The sequence below is a fragment of the Harpia harpyja genome, chromosome 8, assembly GCF_026419915.1.
Source record: "Harpia harpyja isolate bHarHar1 chromosome 8, bHarHar1 primary haplotype, whole genome shotgun sequence".
NCBI lineage: Eukaryota > Metazoa > Chordata > Aves > Accipitriformes > Accipitridae > Harpia > Harpia harpyja.
Genome location: NC_068947.1, coordinates 28,659,245 through 28,678,387, shown reverse-complemented (window position 1 = coordinate 28,678,387; position 19,143 = coordinate 28,659,245). Strand labels below are relative to the sequence as shown.

At 35.9% G+C, this 19,143-nt stretch overlaps 1 protein-coding gene across 1 annotated transcript in view; it reads right to left on the bottom strand.

The window, feature by feature from the left end:
• The window catches only part of TMPRSS15 (transmembrane serine protease 15), a 58,725-nt gene that overhangs the window by 26,964 nt on the left and 12,618 nt on the right, over nucleotides 1-19,143 (bottom strand). The window contains exons 9-16 of the mRNA XM_052794820.1: nucleotides 18,729-18,848; nucleotides 12,332-12,440; nucleotides 9,511-9,620; nucleotides 7,420-7,557; nucleotides 5,476-5,625; nucleotides 3,035-3,137; nucleotides 2,400-2,550; nucleotides 1,054-1,195 (exon numbers count right to left, since the gene is read on the bottom strand). Of these exons, the coding sequence (XP_052650780.1) occupies nucleotides 1,054-1,195; nucleotides 2,400-2,550; nucleotides 3,035-3,137; nucleotides 5,476-5,625; nucleotides 7,420-7,557; nucleotides 9,511-9,620; nucleotides 12,332-12,440; nucleotides 18,729-18,848 (1,023 nt within the window). The remainder of the gene's footprint in view (nucleotides 1-1,053; nucleotides 1,196-2,399; nucleotides 2,551-3,034; nucleotides 3,138-5,475; nucleotides 5,626-7,419; nucleotides 7,558-9,510; nucleotides 9,621-12,331; nucleotides 12,441-18,728; nucleotides 18,849-19,143) is intronic.

The window sequence follows — 19,143 nt, the reverse complement described above, 5'->3', positions numbered from 1 at the left end:
GTACAAACAAAACGAACCCTTCCCCAGTTTTCCACTGAACTTGTGATTGAGAAGAGGTGCCAAGAAGATAGTGAGATGAAATGAGATTAGGCACCATCAAGCAGGAAAAAAGTCCCATTCACTATTACTAGAGCAAATACTTATTCATCACTCCTGCCTTATCACAAGCAGTAGAGTTAGCAAAGGCAAAACTGAAGAAATCAGGTTTAGGTCTTGACATATTCCATAATTTATGCAAATATTGAAACCTCTCATTAGATCAGGGAGTGAAAAGGGTCCTTTGATTGTTCTTTTCTGTCCACTCATTTCCTCTAAAACCAGAAGAACTGCTAACTGTTCTTCTGTCCTTTCTGTTTCCCTATTTAAATTTTTTTCAAATCAAATATTGCTTTCTTTTTCCTTTTTAATGTAATCAGATATAGTAGGAATAACAATACAGCCAAATGCATATTGGAAAGAACTCATTCACTGTGAGCCTTGTTTCAGATAATACCTCCATTTTGGATATTAGACACTCACATAGATCCTGCTCCATTCTTAAACCTTTCTGGCACTATTATAGATTCATCCCCCTAAATATCTGAGTTGACAGTGTGCATGTGTTCTCAGAGCTTGGTGAATTTTTACCACTGAGACCTCTAGTGATATTATTATGTGATTTTGCTTATTCTCTTATTCCCTTGCTACATTGCTTATAATTTCAAATATAGAGGTTATAATCTTCCTTCTTTTTCTTCTTCCTTCCCCTTCACTGGCTTCCTGGAAACTTTACTAATTAAAGCTTTTAGAGACAAATTCTGAATTCTTTAATTATTCTCCGCTATTCAAGTTTTGGAAGATACTGTACTGATAGCTTAAGCTGTGAATTTACCAGTTCTGTTGCTATCAATGGGTCATGGGCAGGGAAACTGATCCCTAGTACGTCATCCTGAAGATAATTTTATGATGCTGAGGAGAGATTTTTATAAAACCAAAGGTTGAAAATTCTGAATCACTCATACACAAATACAGTAATAGGAAATGGCAATCAACTGTAATTTAGTGTTTACTTACTAGGAACTGAAGGGACAGTAGTAGCAGTTGGAATCACTGTTGGCTCTACATAAATACTTTCATTACACTTTCCCTTTGTCAGGCCAATATCATCCAAGGCAATATCACTGGGACCATGCTTTTTAAAGGCATCAAAAATAACCTGAAGTTCATGAAAAAAAATTAGGATTTTATATTTTAATGAAACATTTTTAAACTTTCTATGCTGAACCATTCTGTTTTCTTTCTTGAGTGCTCTTATTTCCACTGTAATCTACATTGGTGCTACACTTAGAGGAGGGCATCAGGGATGAGACAGGATTCCTCACAAAGCAAAAAGGCACTATGCAAACTCAGTGGATCATTCTAAGGAATGCAAGAACTTCTTCGTATAAATGATGAACATGATTCAAAATTATTCAATAAATTCACTTTTTATATATAAAACCACATAATTTTTGAAACACCAATTCTGTATCACTCATCTCATCAGTCCAAACTTCTCCTGATCTAATGGCATATCCCCATGAAAAATTGAAATTAATCTCATTTGTTTGTTACTGTGCTTTAATATCCACATATTTAAAGTAATCCTGCTACCAAGGAATTTGTGCTGGTGAAATACAGCTAGGTATAGCACTCTTCTTGAGATCATAAAACACACATCTGCTGGAAATCTGATGCAGATAGGTCACAGATGCATTTACTTCCTCAGACGGTGAACACATCTTTCTGGCAGTCCTTTTGCATCAATCAAAACTACTATAGCAGGACAAGCCATCCCAAATACCTATAAAAATAAATTGTTTTCAATAGAGAGTTGCTGAAAGAATTGCCTAGCATAAGTTCCCTCCTTTTGTTTACAGGTAAGTCAGGTTGGTTGTGAACCATGTGATGCCAAATACATTTCCATCTGAAACACACTTTCAGTGAATTTTTCTGTAATTAGTGAAAATACTGCTTCAGAATCTGAAGCTGTTTGATTTAAATCTTTTCATGGCTAAGTGCTTCATATCGCACTCACTGTCAAGATTTTAAACTCCATATCAGATTTTGATAGGCTTTGAACACCCTTCTTTTGTGGAAAGCTCTCTTTTGTGATAACGTTGATTGTCCCATGACAATGTTAAGGTTTTCTGTTTTCTACAATAGTAATACTTTATATTCCAGAGCAGGGAGGCGGGAGGAATGACAATTCAAATGGGGACTCCAGTCTTCTGCATGCTAACATTTATTTGATGGCATGCATTAGTAAATAGTACTCAATATTATCTTTGGAGCTGTGGATCATTGCTTTCATTTGGCAGAAAACTCTGATATCAGTTTAACTAAAATAAATTTTAAAAAGAACTAGCACTTTTAGAAACCTTAAAATCAGATGTTTCATTTAAAGTTACTTGTCCATAATTCCAGTTGTTTCCATAGTTTCCTTCTTTCTGGAAAACGATCTTTTCCAAACCACGCTCATTCCTTATGCTAACTCTTAAACGGTAAACATTAGTACTGTACATGAAATACCTAGAGGGGGAAGAGTAATTTTGGTATTATTAGAACAAAGTGAAATTTCATGAAAAAATATAAAGCTTTTTATTTTATAAACAGTTTTATGGAATTAGGACTAATTCACAGTGAGCACGAAAATAAAATGAATTGTATGTTTAGATTACACCCGGAAGTTTTCCTTGGTATTTTGCTATATTTTCTGCAGAGGCCTAGTTAAGCTTCATGACAAAAAACATTTCAGAGATTCTTAATATCATTTCTGTATAGAAATGAATATTGGATGCAGGGTGAAAAAGAAAATACATTAAAGCTAACTGCAAGAATCAAAACTATAAGGGAGTCAAAATTTCAGGCCTAGAGTTGAGACCGATCATGGAAAACTGAACAGAAGCAGGCTTGTATTGCTGGCACACTGACTTTGATTAATATTATATATGAAACAAAGCTATTTGGTTTTATTCTTAAACAAAGTATATGTTTCGAAATTATGTAAGAATACCAAAAGCTTAGACAAGTTGAATCTGAAGAGACCAGAGGCAAACTCAGAATCCGGACTCTCTCTTCTCTGAATCCAAGTCCTGTGGGTGTTGAAATATAAAATCCTGCAAGATAATGAGCACACTTTAGTCAGTACAGAATTACTGATTTTTTTTTTAAAATGAGAGTTTTTACATTAAAAATAGTATCAATAATATAAAGCACAGATAGTGTTGCATGACTTACTTGGAAGATTCCTGACACAACAAATGTGAATGATTATTCCAAGTTATATTCATCAGTCAATGACATATTAAAATCAGCTTTTAAGCTTGTCAGACACTCCTCAGAACTAGACATGAAATGGGAAACTAGTCCTTTTGAAGTCAGTGGGAGATTTGCCTTTTATTTAGTGAAGGCAGTGATTCACCTGAGGGATTTCTATTTAGTTTATAAAAATGTCTTCCTGTTTGACATTGTTTGTGATTTTGCAGAACAATTTCCTGACATTCTTATAATTTTTATCCACATAATAATGGGAAATATGGGTTGCATGTTGAGGGGGGTGAGGGAATGACTACATGAATATGTTACAGTAAGGTGAAGCATTATAAACAAGAAAAATACATTATTTGGGGAAATTGCGCTTTTAGCTCTTTCTGAGTTAATGCCTTGTAGCTGGGAATTTTGACTTCTTGCTGCCATATAGAAATATAATGTGAGGCCAGGCTACAGAAGCATTGTGATTTGTCACAAGAAAAGCAAAATTAGGCAGAGTTAAAAGTCCTACTATAAAATTCTTGCTTTATTGAAATCATGGCAGTAATACTAGATTTTATTCTATCTATCTAATACATATATATGCAAATATTATATTCATAGAATCTACAAATAAATATAATTACATAATTTAAATTATATATACTATATTCTGTGATTTATACTTCTAGATAAGCTAGCTTTTTCATGTAGGAGGTTAAAGTACCTGAAAATTAGTCTGAAATCTGAATCAGGCCTTTCATTTCCCGTGTTGACTTAGGAAGCATGCATTAAAATGTACATGGTGTCTAACTTTAAGAAAATAAGCATAGCATTCGTTTTCAGAAAAGGACTTCGTATAGTCAAAGTGACAGTTCTCTGTCTGTTTCATCAGTTCTCTGAGCATTCAGAATGAATTGTTGAATATGTATTAAGTCTTCTTCTTTTCAAGAGCAGCAAAACAAATATACACTGTCTCACTGAATGTATGTAATAGCCGGATATTAATGATGCAGCTCACATTCTTGCTTCACATGCAGGTTGTAGAAATTTTGAATATTCAATATAATAGCAACATTACATATAGCAACATTACAGATGTCAGCTTAGATCTAGCACAGTGAAACAGAGAGCACCTAAAATAAATTAGCATTTTCAAGAGAGATAAAAATCATTGTCAAGTAACAATATTATGTTCTTTCATCTGATTTGTATTCTAGGAGTCAAATGGGAAGATAAAACAGTGTTCTGAAGATTGCTTAGAAAATGTTCGTTTACTCAGAAAGAGGTGAATAATTTCTATCCAATAAGGTGCTGAATAATATTTTTCTTTTCCTGGGAGTAACTTCTTCCAGAATAATTTGCAATTTTTCCAGTCATTTGTCACTGAATAAGTTCTGTATAAGTCTTGCATAGAATACATATAACCATTGCAAAATCCAAGTTATGTTAAGTAGTTTTAGCTGGACTGATGAATCAGCTGAGAAAGAGATTGGTTTTCCTGCTGAAGCAGAAAAAAACCTTTGGAGTCTAATTCTGGGATAAGCATTCATGATACACATTCAAAATCTGATTCCTATCAGTATTGTCTCTTTAATTAAAACCCACATTTGATATGATCACTCTTCCAATTAAGTTGTTTTGCTATAGCAGTTGCTGGAGTGTTTGTGTGTTTTGCACATGTGTTGAAAATTAGTGTGTTTGAGGTACGATTCTAACTGGGGACACAGGTGCCCTATGTACCCTGCAGGTCAACTTTATGTTAAATCAAAATTATTGTGTGACAACCATGAGGATGTCACCAGTAGATGGGGATAAAATTGAAGTGATTTCCCTAAAATGTAACTATACTTGTTTTTTTCCTTAAGGTAAGCGTGCAGTTATTTGACCTATAACACTGTTGCATAATAGAAATTAATTTCTCAGATAAGGCACTTTGGAATATTAATAGCATTGAAACTTTTCAGTACCTCACACTTTAATCACTTTATATATTCCTTTATTTCTTCTTTTAGTTTTGGTATATTTCCACAAGATGGGAATTAGTAGCATAAAACGTTTTATATGGTAGTCCTGTCTCATTTTTATGGCAGAATAAAATTACATCCCAATAATACCACTATGAAGAATCCATTGTACAGTGGTATAACATAAGCTAAATCAAGATTTTCCTTTAATCTGCAAGCAACTTGTATTTGATCTTACCTGACATGTTGCCAAACGTATGATCAAAATCAGGACCACTCATAAAGGGAAAGGTAGGACCCTGAAGTCTCTCCCAGTCTGAATCATCATCTAAATCTTGTATCCAGTAACAAAAGCCATCTTCAAAAGTGCAATTGACTTTCTCAAAATCTGTGAATAAGAACCTCTAGTAAATAAAAATGACAGAGACGTTAAGTATTTTCTCAGAATTACATAAGAATGAGTGACGATGTAAATTTTTAAGTATGTTTGAAAACTGGAGCTCACAGTGACTCAGTTTCTTCTTCTATGCAATGCAATATAATTACTCAAATAAACATGTCATTTGTACTTGTTAACAAAACACTGCCGCTGAAGGTGGCCCTACATGATCTTGCACTCATTCACCAACCTTCTTTTTTGATCCTTCAACAGTAATGTGGGGGAGTGAGAGAGGATCCCTTGCATAGCAAACACTAAAGGCTAACCCTGCTCTTTTCCTCTTTTCTTTGCCAAGGCCTGGAATGCTCCAGCTGAAAGGGCTCACTACCAGATCTGAACGCTCAGAAGATAAGTGCTGTGCTCCATGCACCAGGGATACCCCTTTCCTTGTCCTTTTTGCTCCTTCTTTGCTCACATACATTTGCTGCAACATCCTCATCACTTTTCTCCCCATGATATTTTGCTCAGTGTCTTTTCATGGTGCCTTGAAGTGCAGGTCAGCCCTCAGCAAGGGCTTCCACATGACGAGGGTTTGTTGGCACTCTGGATGCCTCCTGCAGCATGTCCCTTCCCAGTCACATCCCCTATTCACATCCTGCTCAAAATTTAGCAGCTGAAGAAGCCTTCGCTTGCCCAATCTGCAACTAAATTTTTTTCCCAACTACTAAAGAACACCAATGCATGAGTCATATTGCTGAATTTTGTTGTCACCATAGATTTACTGCATCTGGACTTCTTCCAATGCCTATTTACTGAAGCAGGTATTTTCCTGAATGTTAGTTTTACCATTTGGGACTAGTACTTGTGGCAATGAGAATAATGATTAGTGTCAGTGATTCAACAGTGTTCATTAGTGAACAAACTTGCTGAGAGGAATCTGATGGAGATACGGCTAGAGTTTTACTCTTATTTAAACAGATTAACTTTGTAAGGCATCACCCTACTGGTAGATACAAGCCTGTAAACCTGTGGACAGTCTCACTGAAATCAATTATTTGATCTTTAAAATAGTATAAAATTTCTCAAAGTGGATCTAGTTAGTGGACTGAGGCCAGAAAATACTGCTTCCCTTTTCATCTCCATTTTGTCAAACTGAAAATACAGTTTCACTAACTGTTGTGGTTTAACCCCAGCCAGGAACTAAACACCACACAGCTGCTCACTCACTCCCCTCCCACCCAGTGGGATGGGGGAGAAAATCGGGAAAAGAAGTAAAACTTGTGGGTTGAGATAAGAATGGTTTAATAGAACAGAAACAAAGAAACCAATAATGATAATACTAATAAAATGACAACAATAACAATAAAAGGACTGGAATATACAAATGATGCACAGTGCAATTGCTCACCACCCACCGACCGACACCCAGCTAGTCCCCGAGCGGTGATCCCCCCGCCCCCACTCCCCCCAGTTTCTATACTAGATGTGACGTCACATGGTATGGAATACCCCTTTGGCCACTTTGGGTCAGCTGCCCTGGCTCTGTCCTGTGCCAACTTCTTGTGCCCCTCCAGCTTTCTCGCTGGCTGGGCATGAGAAGCTGAAAAATCCTTAACTTTAGACTAAACATTACTTAGCAACAACTGAAAACACCAGTGTGTTATCAACATTCTTCTCATACCTAACTCAAAAACATAGCACTGTACCAGCTACTAGGAAGACAATTAACTCTATCCCAGCTGAAACCAGGACACCAAGCTTTCGGGGTAACAAACAAACACACACACAAAAAACCCCACTTACTGTTTAGTTCATTTGCATCAAATGTAGTGTACGTTGCATTAAAGCCATTGTGATTTTCAGAATAATCTGATATAAACTGTGCTGTAGCCTCATGAGAAAAAATGTAAATTGTCTCAGGTTTAGTCCCTGACAGAGAAGCTGAGAACAAATGAAGAATAATATGGTCAGAGAGAAAAAAATCCCATGCACATTAAAATCCACAGTGCTGTCACAAAAATACAGTGAATTAGCTTTTTGAGTCTTAAAGAATGCTTTCCCTCTTGTACTGTGATCCTGCCTACAGTAGCTTCAAAACCCTGAAGTCATTTAGCTGTTTGGCTGCCATATAAGTATTCTGCATATCCCATCTCTCATATCCATCAATATGGATATCAGCTAGTGGAGAAATGTCTCTTACAGTACACATATTCAACACTATAATCTTCATATCCATGCTTATTGTGCTATAAATGTTCTCAAAATTTAGAGATATGCACTGTGAAACTCTAGAATCACAGTATTGATTACATATTTTTGTTATATATACTTACTCTCACAGTTTAATTAGCACATACACTTACAGATATTCAAAGAGTAAGGAAACTACAATTGCAATGCTCCAAGAAATGACTGGACAGGGTGCTAGATAATTTCATCTAGGCTGCCTTTTCCATGAAAAGGACCAGAGGATCTTTCAAGGTCCCTTCCAACCTAGGCAGTTCTATGATTCTATGGTACAATGTACCTAAATTTTTACTTTAAATTCTAAATTAATTTAAATTCTTTCATATAAATTCCATATGTGTGAAATGAAAGGATTGATACAAGTCATCATACAGTAAAACAGTTGCTTCTCCATCTAAAGCTGATATGATGTCTGACAACAAGAGTTAGACTAGTGACCATATTCAGGACAATGAAAAATCTAGAATTCTTCACTGTTCTGTGACAGTTTTGTCTCTGCTCTTTCTCTTCTGAAATCCTTGCCCAATAGGATAGAGAGACTTTGCTTTTCTGAGGAGGAGCTATTTACCTACTTGTAATACTATATATTTGAAACAGTGCCAAATTATTATAGAAAGACAATGGGCATCATCTTTCACACTTTTAATTATATGTGCATTATTTTCCTTTCTCCTTCTCGGGTTCTTTGGCTTAAGTGGAGAGTCTTAATCCGGAAATGTCTTGTAGTCTTTCTTTCCTCTACATTTGGTATTTCTAATACCTGAAAATCTACTCAAACTGCAAAGTTTTAGGCAATCCACTGAAGGACAGTCTTTAACATTGTCTTTATGTCTTTGTAGTATCACTGGTCATCCCCACAGCAGTCCTTAAAACCATGCAAGTTAACAGTTGCTGCAGACAATATTATTGAAGCAATGTCTCACATCTAAATTGAAATTCCAAAGGGGGTCAAATTCAAAGCAGAACTGAAAGGGTAGAATTTCTCCATTCTTTATTTTATGAGTCTTTTCCTATTTCTCATTTCCATTCTCTCCCTGCTTTCAAAAATAAGGATAAATAATAATATATCTTTCTGACTTATCTCTATATGTTTATCTTCAAGTATATGTATTACACCTTTGATGGAATTCAGCTGTATAGGCTGAGTCTTGTGAAAAATGGGCAAAATCTCAGTTTTCCAGAATAGAATATAGAGACAGAGATAAGGTATCATCAATATTTCAAGGTCTGAGGAAAGCAATGCCATTCTCGTAATGAGTTTCAGGGAGTATCACAGTACTTCTCGAAACAGTTTCAGTTTAGATGCTTTCATTTTATGTTACTCTGTGATGTTACAGGATCTTCTGACAACATATTTCCAGTGAAACATAGACCCCACAAGACCATAGCGCTGATCAAGTTATCCAGATTGTTCAAATAAGATCTTAAAAAAAAGTAGATATTTCTTAATATATTAGGGAAGCATTTATGTGGTCACTTTGTAAGAGTAGATATGTTTATCAAGATCAATTGTCTAACAAAGTAAATTTACACAGATGCATTCTTCCACTTAAACATACACATGCAATTTTTTTCACTTCAGAACACTTATTTTGCCACTTAAATTTTATTAATGGAAAAGTAATATTAGCTGAAAAATAACCTTACCTCTTAAAATCTTGTTTTGTCCTATGCCTTCAAAAATATTTAAATTGTCCGCATATTGTTGTGTATCAAAAGAAGTGAAGTTCAGTTTAATGGATAACCCTTGAGGCACTCTAAGATAACAAGAGAAGAATAAACCTCAAAACTGGAAGTCATATTTTAGTAAACTTTTTTTGACTGTAGTAAAGTCATTGTTTGCTTGAATGATGTTAAGTTCAGAAACAATGTGAAATTACATTAATCAAGATTATTAATCAAGATGACCTATTTGGCTAATTTCTAGTTTGTAAAATTACCAAAGGAATAGAGCATAAACCTTTTGTAACAGTACAAGTACTCCTTTACTCACTGGAGTTAAGTATATTTTAGGAACTGAATCTTCTAAACTACTGAATGTGATATTCAGCTGAACAGGTTTTTGGTTTTTTTTTTTTTTCTTTTTTCTCTGCATCTCATTGATTTACAGTTACTTTTTAATACATGTTACTAATAGATAACATCTCACTGCTCAGGTATAATTCCTAAAGTCAGAGGAATGGTATCATGGTATCAATATGAATAACAAGATTTCAAAATCTGACTCCTGAAAGTCCAAAATAATGTCTCATATGATAAAAACAGGATTTGCATGAAGATTTGAGGATCTCAAACCCACTGTTTGGGAACATGTTATCAAACCTAACCATCACCCAGTACGGTTAAGAACAAAAGTCACTTTAAAGTGTAAAACATGCTGGGTTTTACTTTGCTGCAGTTATGTTCTTTCAGTAATCTATATTTAAGTAGTTCTCCCATTGCTTTTCCACTAAACATATACAGTAGTCCAATTTCTAAAACTCTACTATCACAATCAGCTTGGCTTCCTATACCACTATTTGTTATTTTCTGGAATTGAGAGGCCCAATGAAGATAGCTTTTCAACAGCAATCTGCTGGTGCTTATCAGTACCAATTAGTAGAGAAGCGTGAAGTAAATATTTGAATATTTGCATTTGCTTTTTTGGGGGGTTATATATTTCTCCATAGGAAAAAAAAATTCTTGGTTTGAAAAGAGTAAAACATGTAGTTAAAAGGTAATCTTTCAGGAAGCTAATCTCTCAGAGAAATATTGAGCATACTGCTCTTACTTTTAAAAGGAAAGGAAATAACATCTTCATTTGGGGAAGAGTTAAATGGAGTGAAAATGTAAAAGCTTTTCCTAAAGGTAATGGGGAAATCTTTCTAGACAAAGAAAGGCAGAAGAGAAATCAAAGCTTGGATGTGCTGTAGGGTGACTTTTAACACATTTTTATAGGGATAATAAAAATCATAGGACAAAACGTCTCTCATTGGTTACTGGAAAACCCTAAAACTTTCCTCATAGAAACAGTTGTGTTCAAAAGGGAGATAAAATTTGAGTACAACATTGAATTTTTCAGGCCTTTACTGTCAGTGTTGCCAGATTTTTTTAAAGCTGATGAGTGGAAAATAAAACCATATGGTTGTTTTTGACATTGATCAATCTGTAATTACACAGATCTGCAGCACCTGTACCATATTACCTGCAATTACTCATGATTATTTCCAAAATTAAGCTTTTGTTAGCTACATACCTGGTACAGATATCTACCTAATACAATGCCTCTTGCAGCTATAGCAGCGTTTGAAGCAAAATTAACAGCTTAGAAGGAAGTAGTGCACTTGAGACATAATTATTTATTGTGCTCAAATTCTGCAACACCATGAACTTAGGAACAAGTCAGGCTTATATTCTGAAGGATACAATCTTGTGCTGCTCCTGTGACACACCTATATTTTAAAACCAGGTGTAGCCAGTAATTATTGGTGAATAGTATTGCTGAAGATGAGAGGGAACAAATGTACTAAACAGAAGGAAAACCATGACTTTTTCCTGAAGTGTCAAGGTAAAGACAAAAGTTCTGAGCAAACTCAAAGGCTAGCACTTTCAAAGGAGCCTTGGGAATGAGAAGTCCAAACATTATCCAATTTTAAAGGCATTTCCTTAATGTCCTTTGAAACTCTTCTACCAAATTAATGCTTCTCAGAATCAAAGAATGGCCATTATTACAAAGCCATAATAAGAATCACTGCCTTTCAAAGCAGTAACTTCTGAATTGGCAGTCATTGTAGGGATTTTTAGGAGCTTCCAACTTACAATCTTCTACCTTATTTTAGATATGTACTTTAGGATGAGATTTATCACATACTGTGGCTATCTTTTTTTCTCCCTGGTCTATGAAGTGGACCTAGCGTGTCAAAGTCAAATAGATTTCCCTCCCTGTAGGTATGTATCCTTGATTAAACAAATTTCACTTCTTGTGCCTAGGGCTTAAAAGGCATTTGATGCTATTATGTCAAATGATACTCGTGCGCTTTTAAAACATACTCCTAAATGACTTAGGAGCACAGGTGCTATAAACTCCCAGATGAAGTGTGTACCCATAAATGACAAGGGAATTCTTGAAAATTCCATCTGTTAGTTATATCATATACAACCATTACCTAAAGACTAGTATCTACTGTGATACTTTGAAACAAATATCTTGCAATTATTTTTCCTGTGCATGCATATAATACACAAGATTTCTCAAAATCATACCTAAGAATTTTTCTAAGTGGGAATATTATTGATATAGTGAAGAGTGTTAGGCATGGAAGTTTTTAAAGAAAAATTACATAAATACAAAGGAGAAAATGCTATTACATATTTTCCATCCTGGGGTGTTTGGGAATACAAACAAATGGCATAAGGTTGATGTGCAAGAAACAGTATCACCTCATAATCAAAACAATGTTAGGTAGAAAATTATTGGAAAATGGCTTACAGTATAATCCATTGGCAAATGATATTTGCATTATATGGTTTTGTATAATTCATGGAGTAAAAAAACCCAGAGGAATCAGTCAACATAAATTTTCCATCACAAACTGCAGCTGTAAAGATATAATGAAGAACATTTGTCAAAATGCCATTTGAAAAACAGAATCAGAGCCAAAATGAGGGCAACCTTAGATATTGGTTTACATGGATTACCTTGGAAATGCTTTGTAAGCAACAATAGGAAGACAATGTAAAAAACACTACCAACTTACTCCTACTTCTGATTCCTATGACTATTTGATCTCAAAGTACTATATGAGAAGAAAAGCAGTACAGATAATTCACTTTTAAATTAGAGACAATCCAACTAATCCAAACTAGTGCAAACCAATCCAAATAATCCAAATCCAACAGCTGGATTCAACTAATCCGACTCTCTTTCTTTCATTTTATTTTATGCATTTGTAAGGAAACAGGATCTTACCTTAACAGTTCTTATCTATAGCTATTTTAAATCAGGAAATTGTATTTGCACTACCAGAAACAATTTGGTATCATATGAATAAACACAAGAAGGGATACAGTTGACTATTGCTATCTCTACTTCTATGAGCTTCCTAGTTCCTCACCTTATATATTACTAAGTAGTCAAAGAGATAAGTGGATATCCCAAGTTTCCTGCCAGCTAGTGAATTCATTCATCTGAGGTAAATGTCATCCCTCATCATATATTTTTTCAAAAAACTTTATTAGTTTTGTTTCCTTGGTGCTGCTATTCCCTTCTACGCATGTTCTTCAGTTTAAAAATCAGTTATTAAAAAAAATAATCTATTTTTAAGCCTCAGCAAGATTGGAGATGCTAATTCATGTAGAGTTATTTTATTTCAGTAGACACTGAAGCACTGTTGAAGCTTTTGCTGCATCTCTTGAACATTATGTTAGGAATCTGTCTGATGATGGTTTTTCTTCAGTTTCTCAGAAAGCATCATAAAGCTTTCAAATAAGGATAAAATCAGCACCATACATGATTATCTGGAGAGGTAAGGACAAGTTCATCAATTTGAGGCAGATACTCAGAAGTTATATAGGCCTTTTCATTAACATCACAAATGAAATCATACCTATAATGACTATACAAATTATGAATAATCAATCATATTGAAAATTAAATGGAAATTTTATTGAGCATAGTTCTCCTCTGGGAAATGATATATAAAATGATAAATCTGGGCTCCTTGTCTGTTCATTTTATAAGTGTAAAATTCTTTCTGACTACCACTGTAGCAAACACAACATAAAAATTAAGCTTTGTTTCAGTCAGGCTCAGGCATGCACTGTTAATAAAGGCTGCAGAATGAACTTCACTAATGATGATATGTCTAATGCATGAGCTGGAATAGAAACATATTCCCCTTTGCAATCTTTATGGCCTTTGAGAGGAAAACAGAACACATAAGATTTTAAATACACAGAGAAAAAAAGTCCATGAAAGAGAGAGTTACTATTCTATATAACTTTTTATCAGAATAGGCTACAGCTTTAGAGCTGGTAATTAGTATAGAAGTACTTTTTCTGTCCATTTAAATTCATGTGATTCCTGTCTGTACAATTGGGCTAATATTTACAATCATTTCCCACTGAGAAGAATAAAATCAGTGTGAGAAGAAGGAAAGTGCCCAGCTTGTTATTAACAAAGTGTACAAGAAAGTGATACTGTTAACAAGTGGTTAGTAAGACACATCCTGATCTAAAAAGGAGTTTATAGCACTGGCAGTAATAAATAGAGAAATAGCACACTGTATTAATAAAATTAATGACAAAAGTTTGCTTTTGTCAACAATTCATTTCTGTTCTTCTTGTTTCCTTTTATTTGTTTCTTCTTATCTCTTAACACACAGTGAGTAACTTGAAACAGGACAGAAAGATTCAGAGAAGAGTCCTTAGGCTGCTCATTCACAGCCTAGCAATAGTCAATGCTTAGTATCTCAGGAATGAGCATGAAGATAGCTAGGACTGGTCCCATTTCCCTGAAGAACCTCCCAGTGCTTTCTCATTGTGGGGAGGAGGCAGCTGTGATCACAGGTGGACAGGGTCAGAGAAGTCTTTACATTTCTGCCTCCTCCCGGAGCCCTCAGAAAAGCCTCAGTTGTTCTTCTAATGAGACAGGAGACATGTTTTATAGGAATCACTTTCACTGCTTCCCCAACATGCATCTTGCTGTTCATTTCTATTTACTTATGTTGCATACAGCTCACATTAGGAGGGCTTAATCCTGTAATCCTTGAATTGCAGGAAGAAGCTCCCCAAACTGGTCAGATCAAGTCCACATCTTTTGCTTGACAGGACCCTTCTCTGCCAAGGGCAGTACATTACTTCCTGGCTTACATATGATTAATCTCTCTCAGTACTGTAGTGATGCTGTGAGGTAGGTAATCACAACACGTTAGCCTAGACATAGAATAACTGCAAAGAGAGTCTGTAGAGAGAAACACCTCCTGGGATCAGCCTCCAGTCTCCCTTTCCTTAGACTTATGTGCTACATAGCTGCTTTTCAGCAATGCCAGCCATTATTAATAGATGCTGTTCAGACTTTCATGTTTCTCTAGAGACCCTTTCACTGAAATTGCTAACTGCACTTTTGCAATGCCTTTTGTTACTGCACTGCATTGCAGAGCCAGAAAGAAACCTTTCAAGATAATTTTAATCAATACAACCAAAAAAATGAAGGCATTCAGTTGCCTGAATCTCTGCTGAGAATCTGAGATTTTACTAAGTTCTGTCTAATGCAGGAAGAGACTATTAAAATTCACCCCTGTACCCTATATTTTAAAACCATTAACATATTCTAAAATGAGAAGTACTAAAGGGAATAATAATCAAGATGAAAAAACAAACCCAGTTGTTTAAAGGGCAGCAACTCTGTTGTGTGTAAGAGCACTTGTAGCACTAATAGTGAATTAGCTGTAAATCTCACTCTGAAACTCTGAAGCACTTCTGAAAATCTAGACAGTTTTAGCTTTTATATGACTGTATTAAGTTACTCTAGGGATGGGACATAAGTAAAAAATCAAAGAGGTGGGAGAATTGGCAGGTATCCCATACGTGCATACGGCTTACTGCCAGTCATTCCACTGGTTTTGCAAAGTCTGCTAAGAAACCTAAATATATAAATTTAGAAAAGCTCAGAGTTTTTGGATGGAAAATCTTAAGGCTAAAATGTATGTCGTGGTTTAACCCCAGCCAGCAACTAAACACCACGCAGCCGCTCACTCACTCCCCCCCACCCAGTGGGATGGGGGAGAAAATCGGGAAAAGAAGCAAAACCCATGGGTTGAGGTAAGAACGGTTTAATAGAACAGAAAAGAAGAAACTAATAATGATAATGATAACACTAATAAAATGACAACAGTAATAATGAAAGGATTGGAATGTACAAATGATGCGCAGTGCAATTGCTCACCACCCGCCGACCGACACCCAGCCAGTGCCCCAAGCGGCGATTCCCCGCCCCCACTTCCCAGTTCCTATACTAGATGGGACGTCACATGGTATGGAATACCCCGTTGGCCAGTTTGGGTCAGGTGCCCTGGCTATGTCCTGTGCCAACTTCTTGTGCCCCTCCAGCTTTCTCGCTGGCTGGGCATGAGAAGCTTAAAAATCCTTGACTTTAGTCTAAACACTACTGAGCAACAACTGAAAACATCAGTGTTATCAACATTCTTCACATACTGAACTCAAAACATAGCACTGTACCAGCTACTATGAAGACAGTTAACTCTATCCCAGCTGAAACCAGGACATGGAGCAACAATCTGTCCTCCAGCCAGAATTGTATTTCTGTAAGGTTATGAGCTGAAACTGCTAAACTAATGGTAACTGAATGAGTTGCATGGAAATACCAGGCATCAGTGAAGATGAACAGGGACAAATGATCCAGCGCCCTGAAGTGGAGCATAACTGTAGCTAGTTTCCTTATGACATTCTGTCTATTTTTACTTGTATGCACATTCCTGAAATTTTTATCTCAGTTGTGCATATTCTTTAGTGACTGTTAAAATGCTGATTAAGAAATAATATGCTCAGTTACAAAGGAGCAGGGCATTCACAACTTATATTTGGTAGAGATTCAGGGAGAGATGCAAATCAGCTCCAAAAGCCATGTGCATAAGAGGCTATGCCTCAGCTGAAAAACTCTGCTTAAGCACAATTCATAACTTAAACCACTGTGTAGCCTCCAAGGCACAGCTGAGTCATGTTTACGTAGCTTTGACTGCAAGTAGGTGAGCTTATTTTTGTCTGTATCTACCAATGTATGAATATAAATTAAATTCTGTCCTATATAACAGGTCTGACTGTAATATCTTTAATAGAATGTGAGCAAAACTTGTAAACTCAGGCCTAATAATTCATAGTAACTAAAAAGTATTCATTTTGATGAGATGTATAATACTACTTTTTAACTATATGGATCTGCACTTTTTTATTTAGCTATAGCTAAAATAAAATAACATAAAACAAAACAAAACAAAACCCCCAAACAAAATGCATGTCTCAAAACAACAGTATGATTGTAGAAATGAATGACTGAATAAGTCTCAGGTTGTGCTACCTTAACGCTTGCAGTGAAACAAAGATCTAGCTGAAGCTACTTTAGGACCTTCTGATTTCCTCAACTGTGGAGGGACCTGCTCAGAGCCCACTATCCTTATGATCTAGCTGGATGCAGCTGTTAATCTAGAAAAGACATTTGGATGTGTTTCTGTTGATATTCTACTGAAGTATTTTGATGGATATTTTCCCCCAAAAGTTCAGCTAACTCTTCCTTCTGAATTGGCTGCACTCAGAAGAAAGCAAGTAATGGGCAGGTCTGCAATTCACCTTTTTATTCCTGAAGAAAATTACACTTCTGGCAGAAGGGGTCAGGATGTCATCAGCCTTCAGAATCAGGCTTGCAGATTCCTTAAAAAAAATTGGTCTTTTACTCGCTTGTTTTTAAACTAGAGCCCAGCATTTTACAAGTTTCTGAAAGCTCAGACTGGACTGCCCCCACTGTTATTCTCAGGAGAGCTCAGAAGGCTGTTCTCACAGCAGAAGGGAAATAAGCTTTCCAGATTTCTAGCACCAAATTCTATAAAAAACAACCAAACAAACCACAACACTTGGGGAGTTAATCGCTCCAACTTTTCCTAAAACATTTGCAAAGTTCTCTTTGCAGGAAAACTTTACAGACTTTGAACTGAGAGCTGAGACTGTGAAGAGCAATGCAGACAACATTAACATGCATGCCTCCCCATCAAAAAGCTGCACACGCACTTTGGTAAGCAGCAATGTAGTCAGACTCCTCGGTACAATTTCACAGTGTTCACTGCTGCATGGAACAGTGGCTGCTCTGCACAAAAAGGTGCTCAGAGAAACTAGATAGATAAAGGCAAATAAACTCACTGGTGCTGAAGGATATAAGCTTTTTCCGTTAAAAACCTATCAGGTTTCAGGTTTGTAAGACTTTCACAGAATCACAGAAGGGCTGAGATTGGAAGAGACCTCTGGAGGTCATTTCGTCCAACCCCCTGCTCAAGCAGGGCCACCTAGAGCCCGTTGCCCAGATTTTCACATCCTCATCTTGCATCTCTCACAGTGGTGCCAGCAACTCAAACATTTGTGTCAGAGTCATACAGACACTCCTATTCCCTAGCAATCCGTGTAGGGAGATGCAGGTGGGTGGCCAACAGAGTTAAGACATCCTGCCAGGGCTCCATCCTGCAGTCACACTCGCCTGCCCTGGCTGCAAAATGCTGCACTGCCCACCCTCTTCCCCCCACATCCCATCTATGCTTCTGGATGTACAACATCAATGTATCTGAGTGTACGTAGTAATCTGGGAAAAGCTGTTTGTAGTGTTTTGTATGATGATATTCTAAATGCTAGAATCGAAAGAGAAACCTCTCTTCTGACTCCAAACATGCCATTAGGTGGTTTCTGATACTAGATAATGTGACTTTATATTTGTATAGGATCATAATTTTAATTTTTTAAAAAGAATATTATTTGATATTACTGGTACACAACTTCATATGAAATTTCTATATTATTTTATAATTTACATTATACTTATGTTATTTATATTTATATAGTAACCAATAATTTCTATATTATTTTATATTAATACAGCCAGATTGTAGTATTTCTTCATTATTTATTAAGCAAATTCTTAATTAATGAGGATTTTTAAGAAAATTGTTTCTATTTAGAAGATAAAGATTATAACAATCTCTCTTGTTAATATTTTTAGTAGAATTGATTTGGACTTCACCATGCAGTTTATTGCCTATAAACAATTTACAAACTACTGACAAGTTTAAGTATGTTTAAAAAGACTGATTCACAGGGGTTTACATTCTTACCACATGTTTTTTCATATTCATCTGAACCATCCGGGCAGTCCAAGACTCCATCACAAAATAAATCTTCTCTAATGCAGGTTACACCATCATCACAAAGTTCAGCAGGTGGCAAACACTCAGCTGAAATAATAAGGACAATAGCAATAACAGCACAGCAGTAATGCAGTTTCACTACAAAGGAAAATTGACTTACCTCTGGTTACTTTAGCACAAATCAAATCAACTGCTCTATTGTGTTTTACAAAACTGCATTTTTAGAAGCCTGGAATGAAATATCACATACTAAGAAGATAAATTAAGCACAGTATGGAGGAAGTTCTCAGAAGTGACATATTTTTTGAAACTACGCTTGAAATAGGGCTGCAAGAAAATTTCCATGAATTCCCATTTCCTTCCTCTGCCCAAATAAACTACT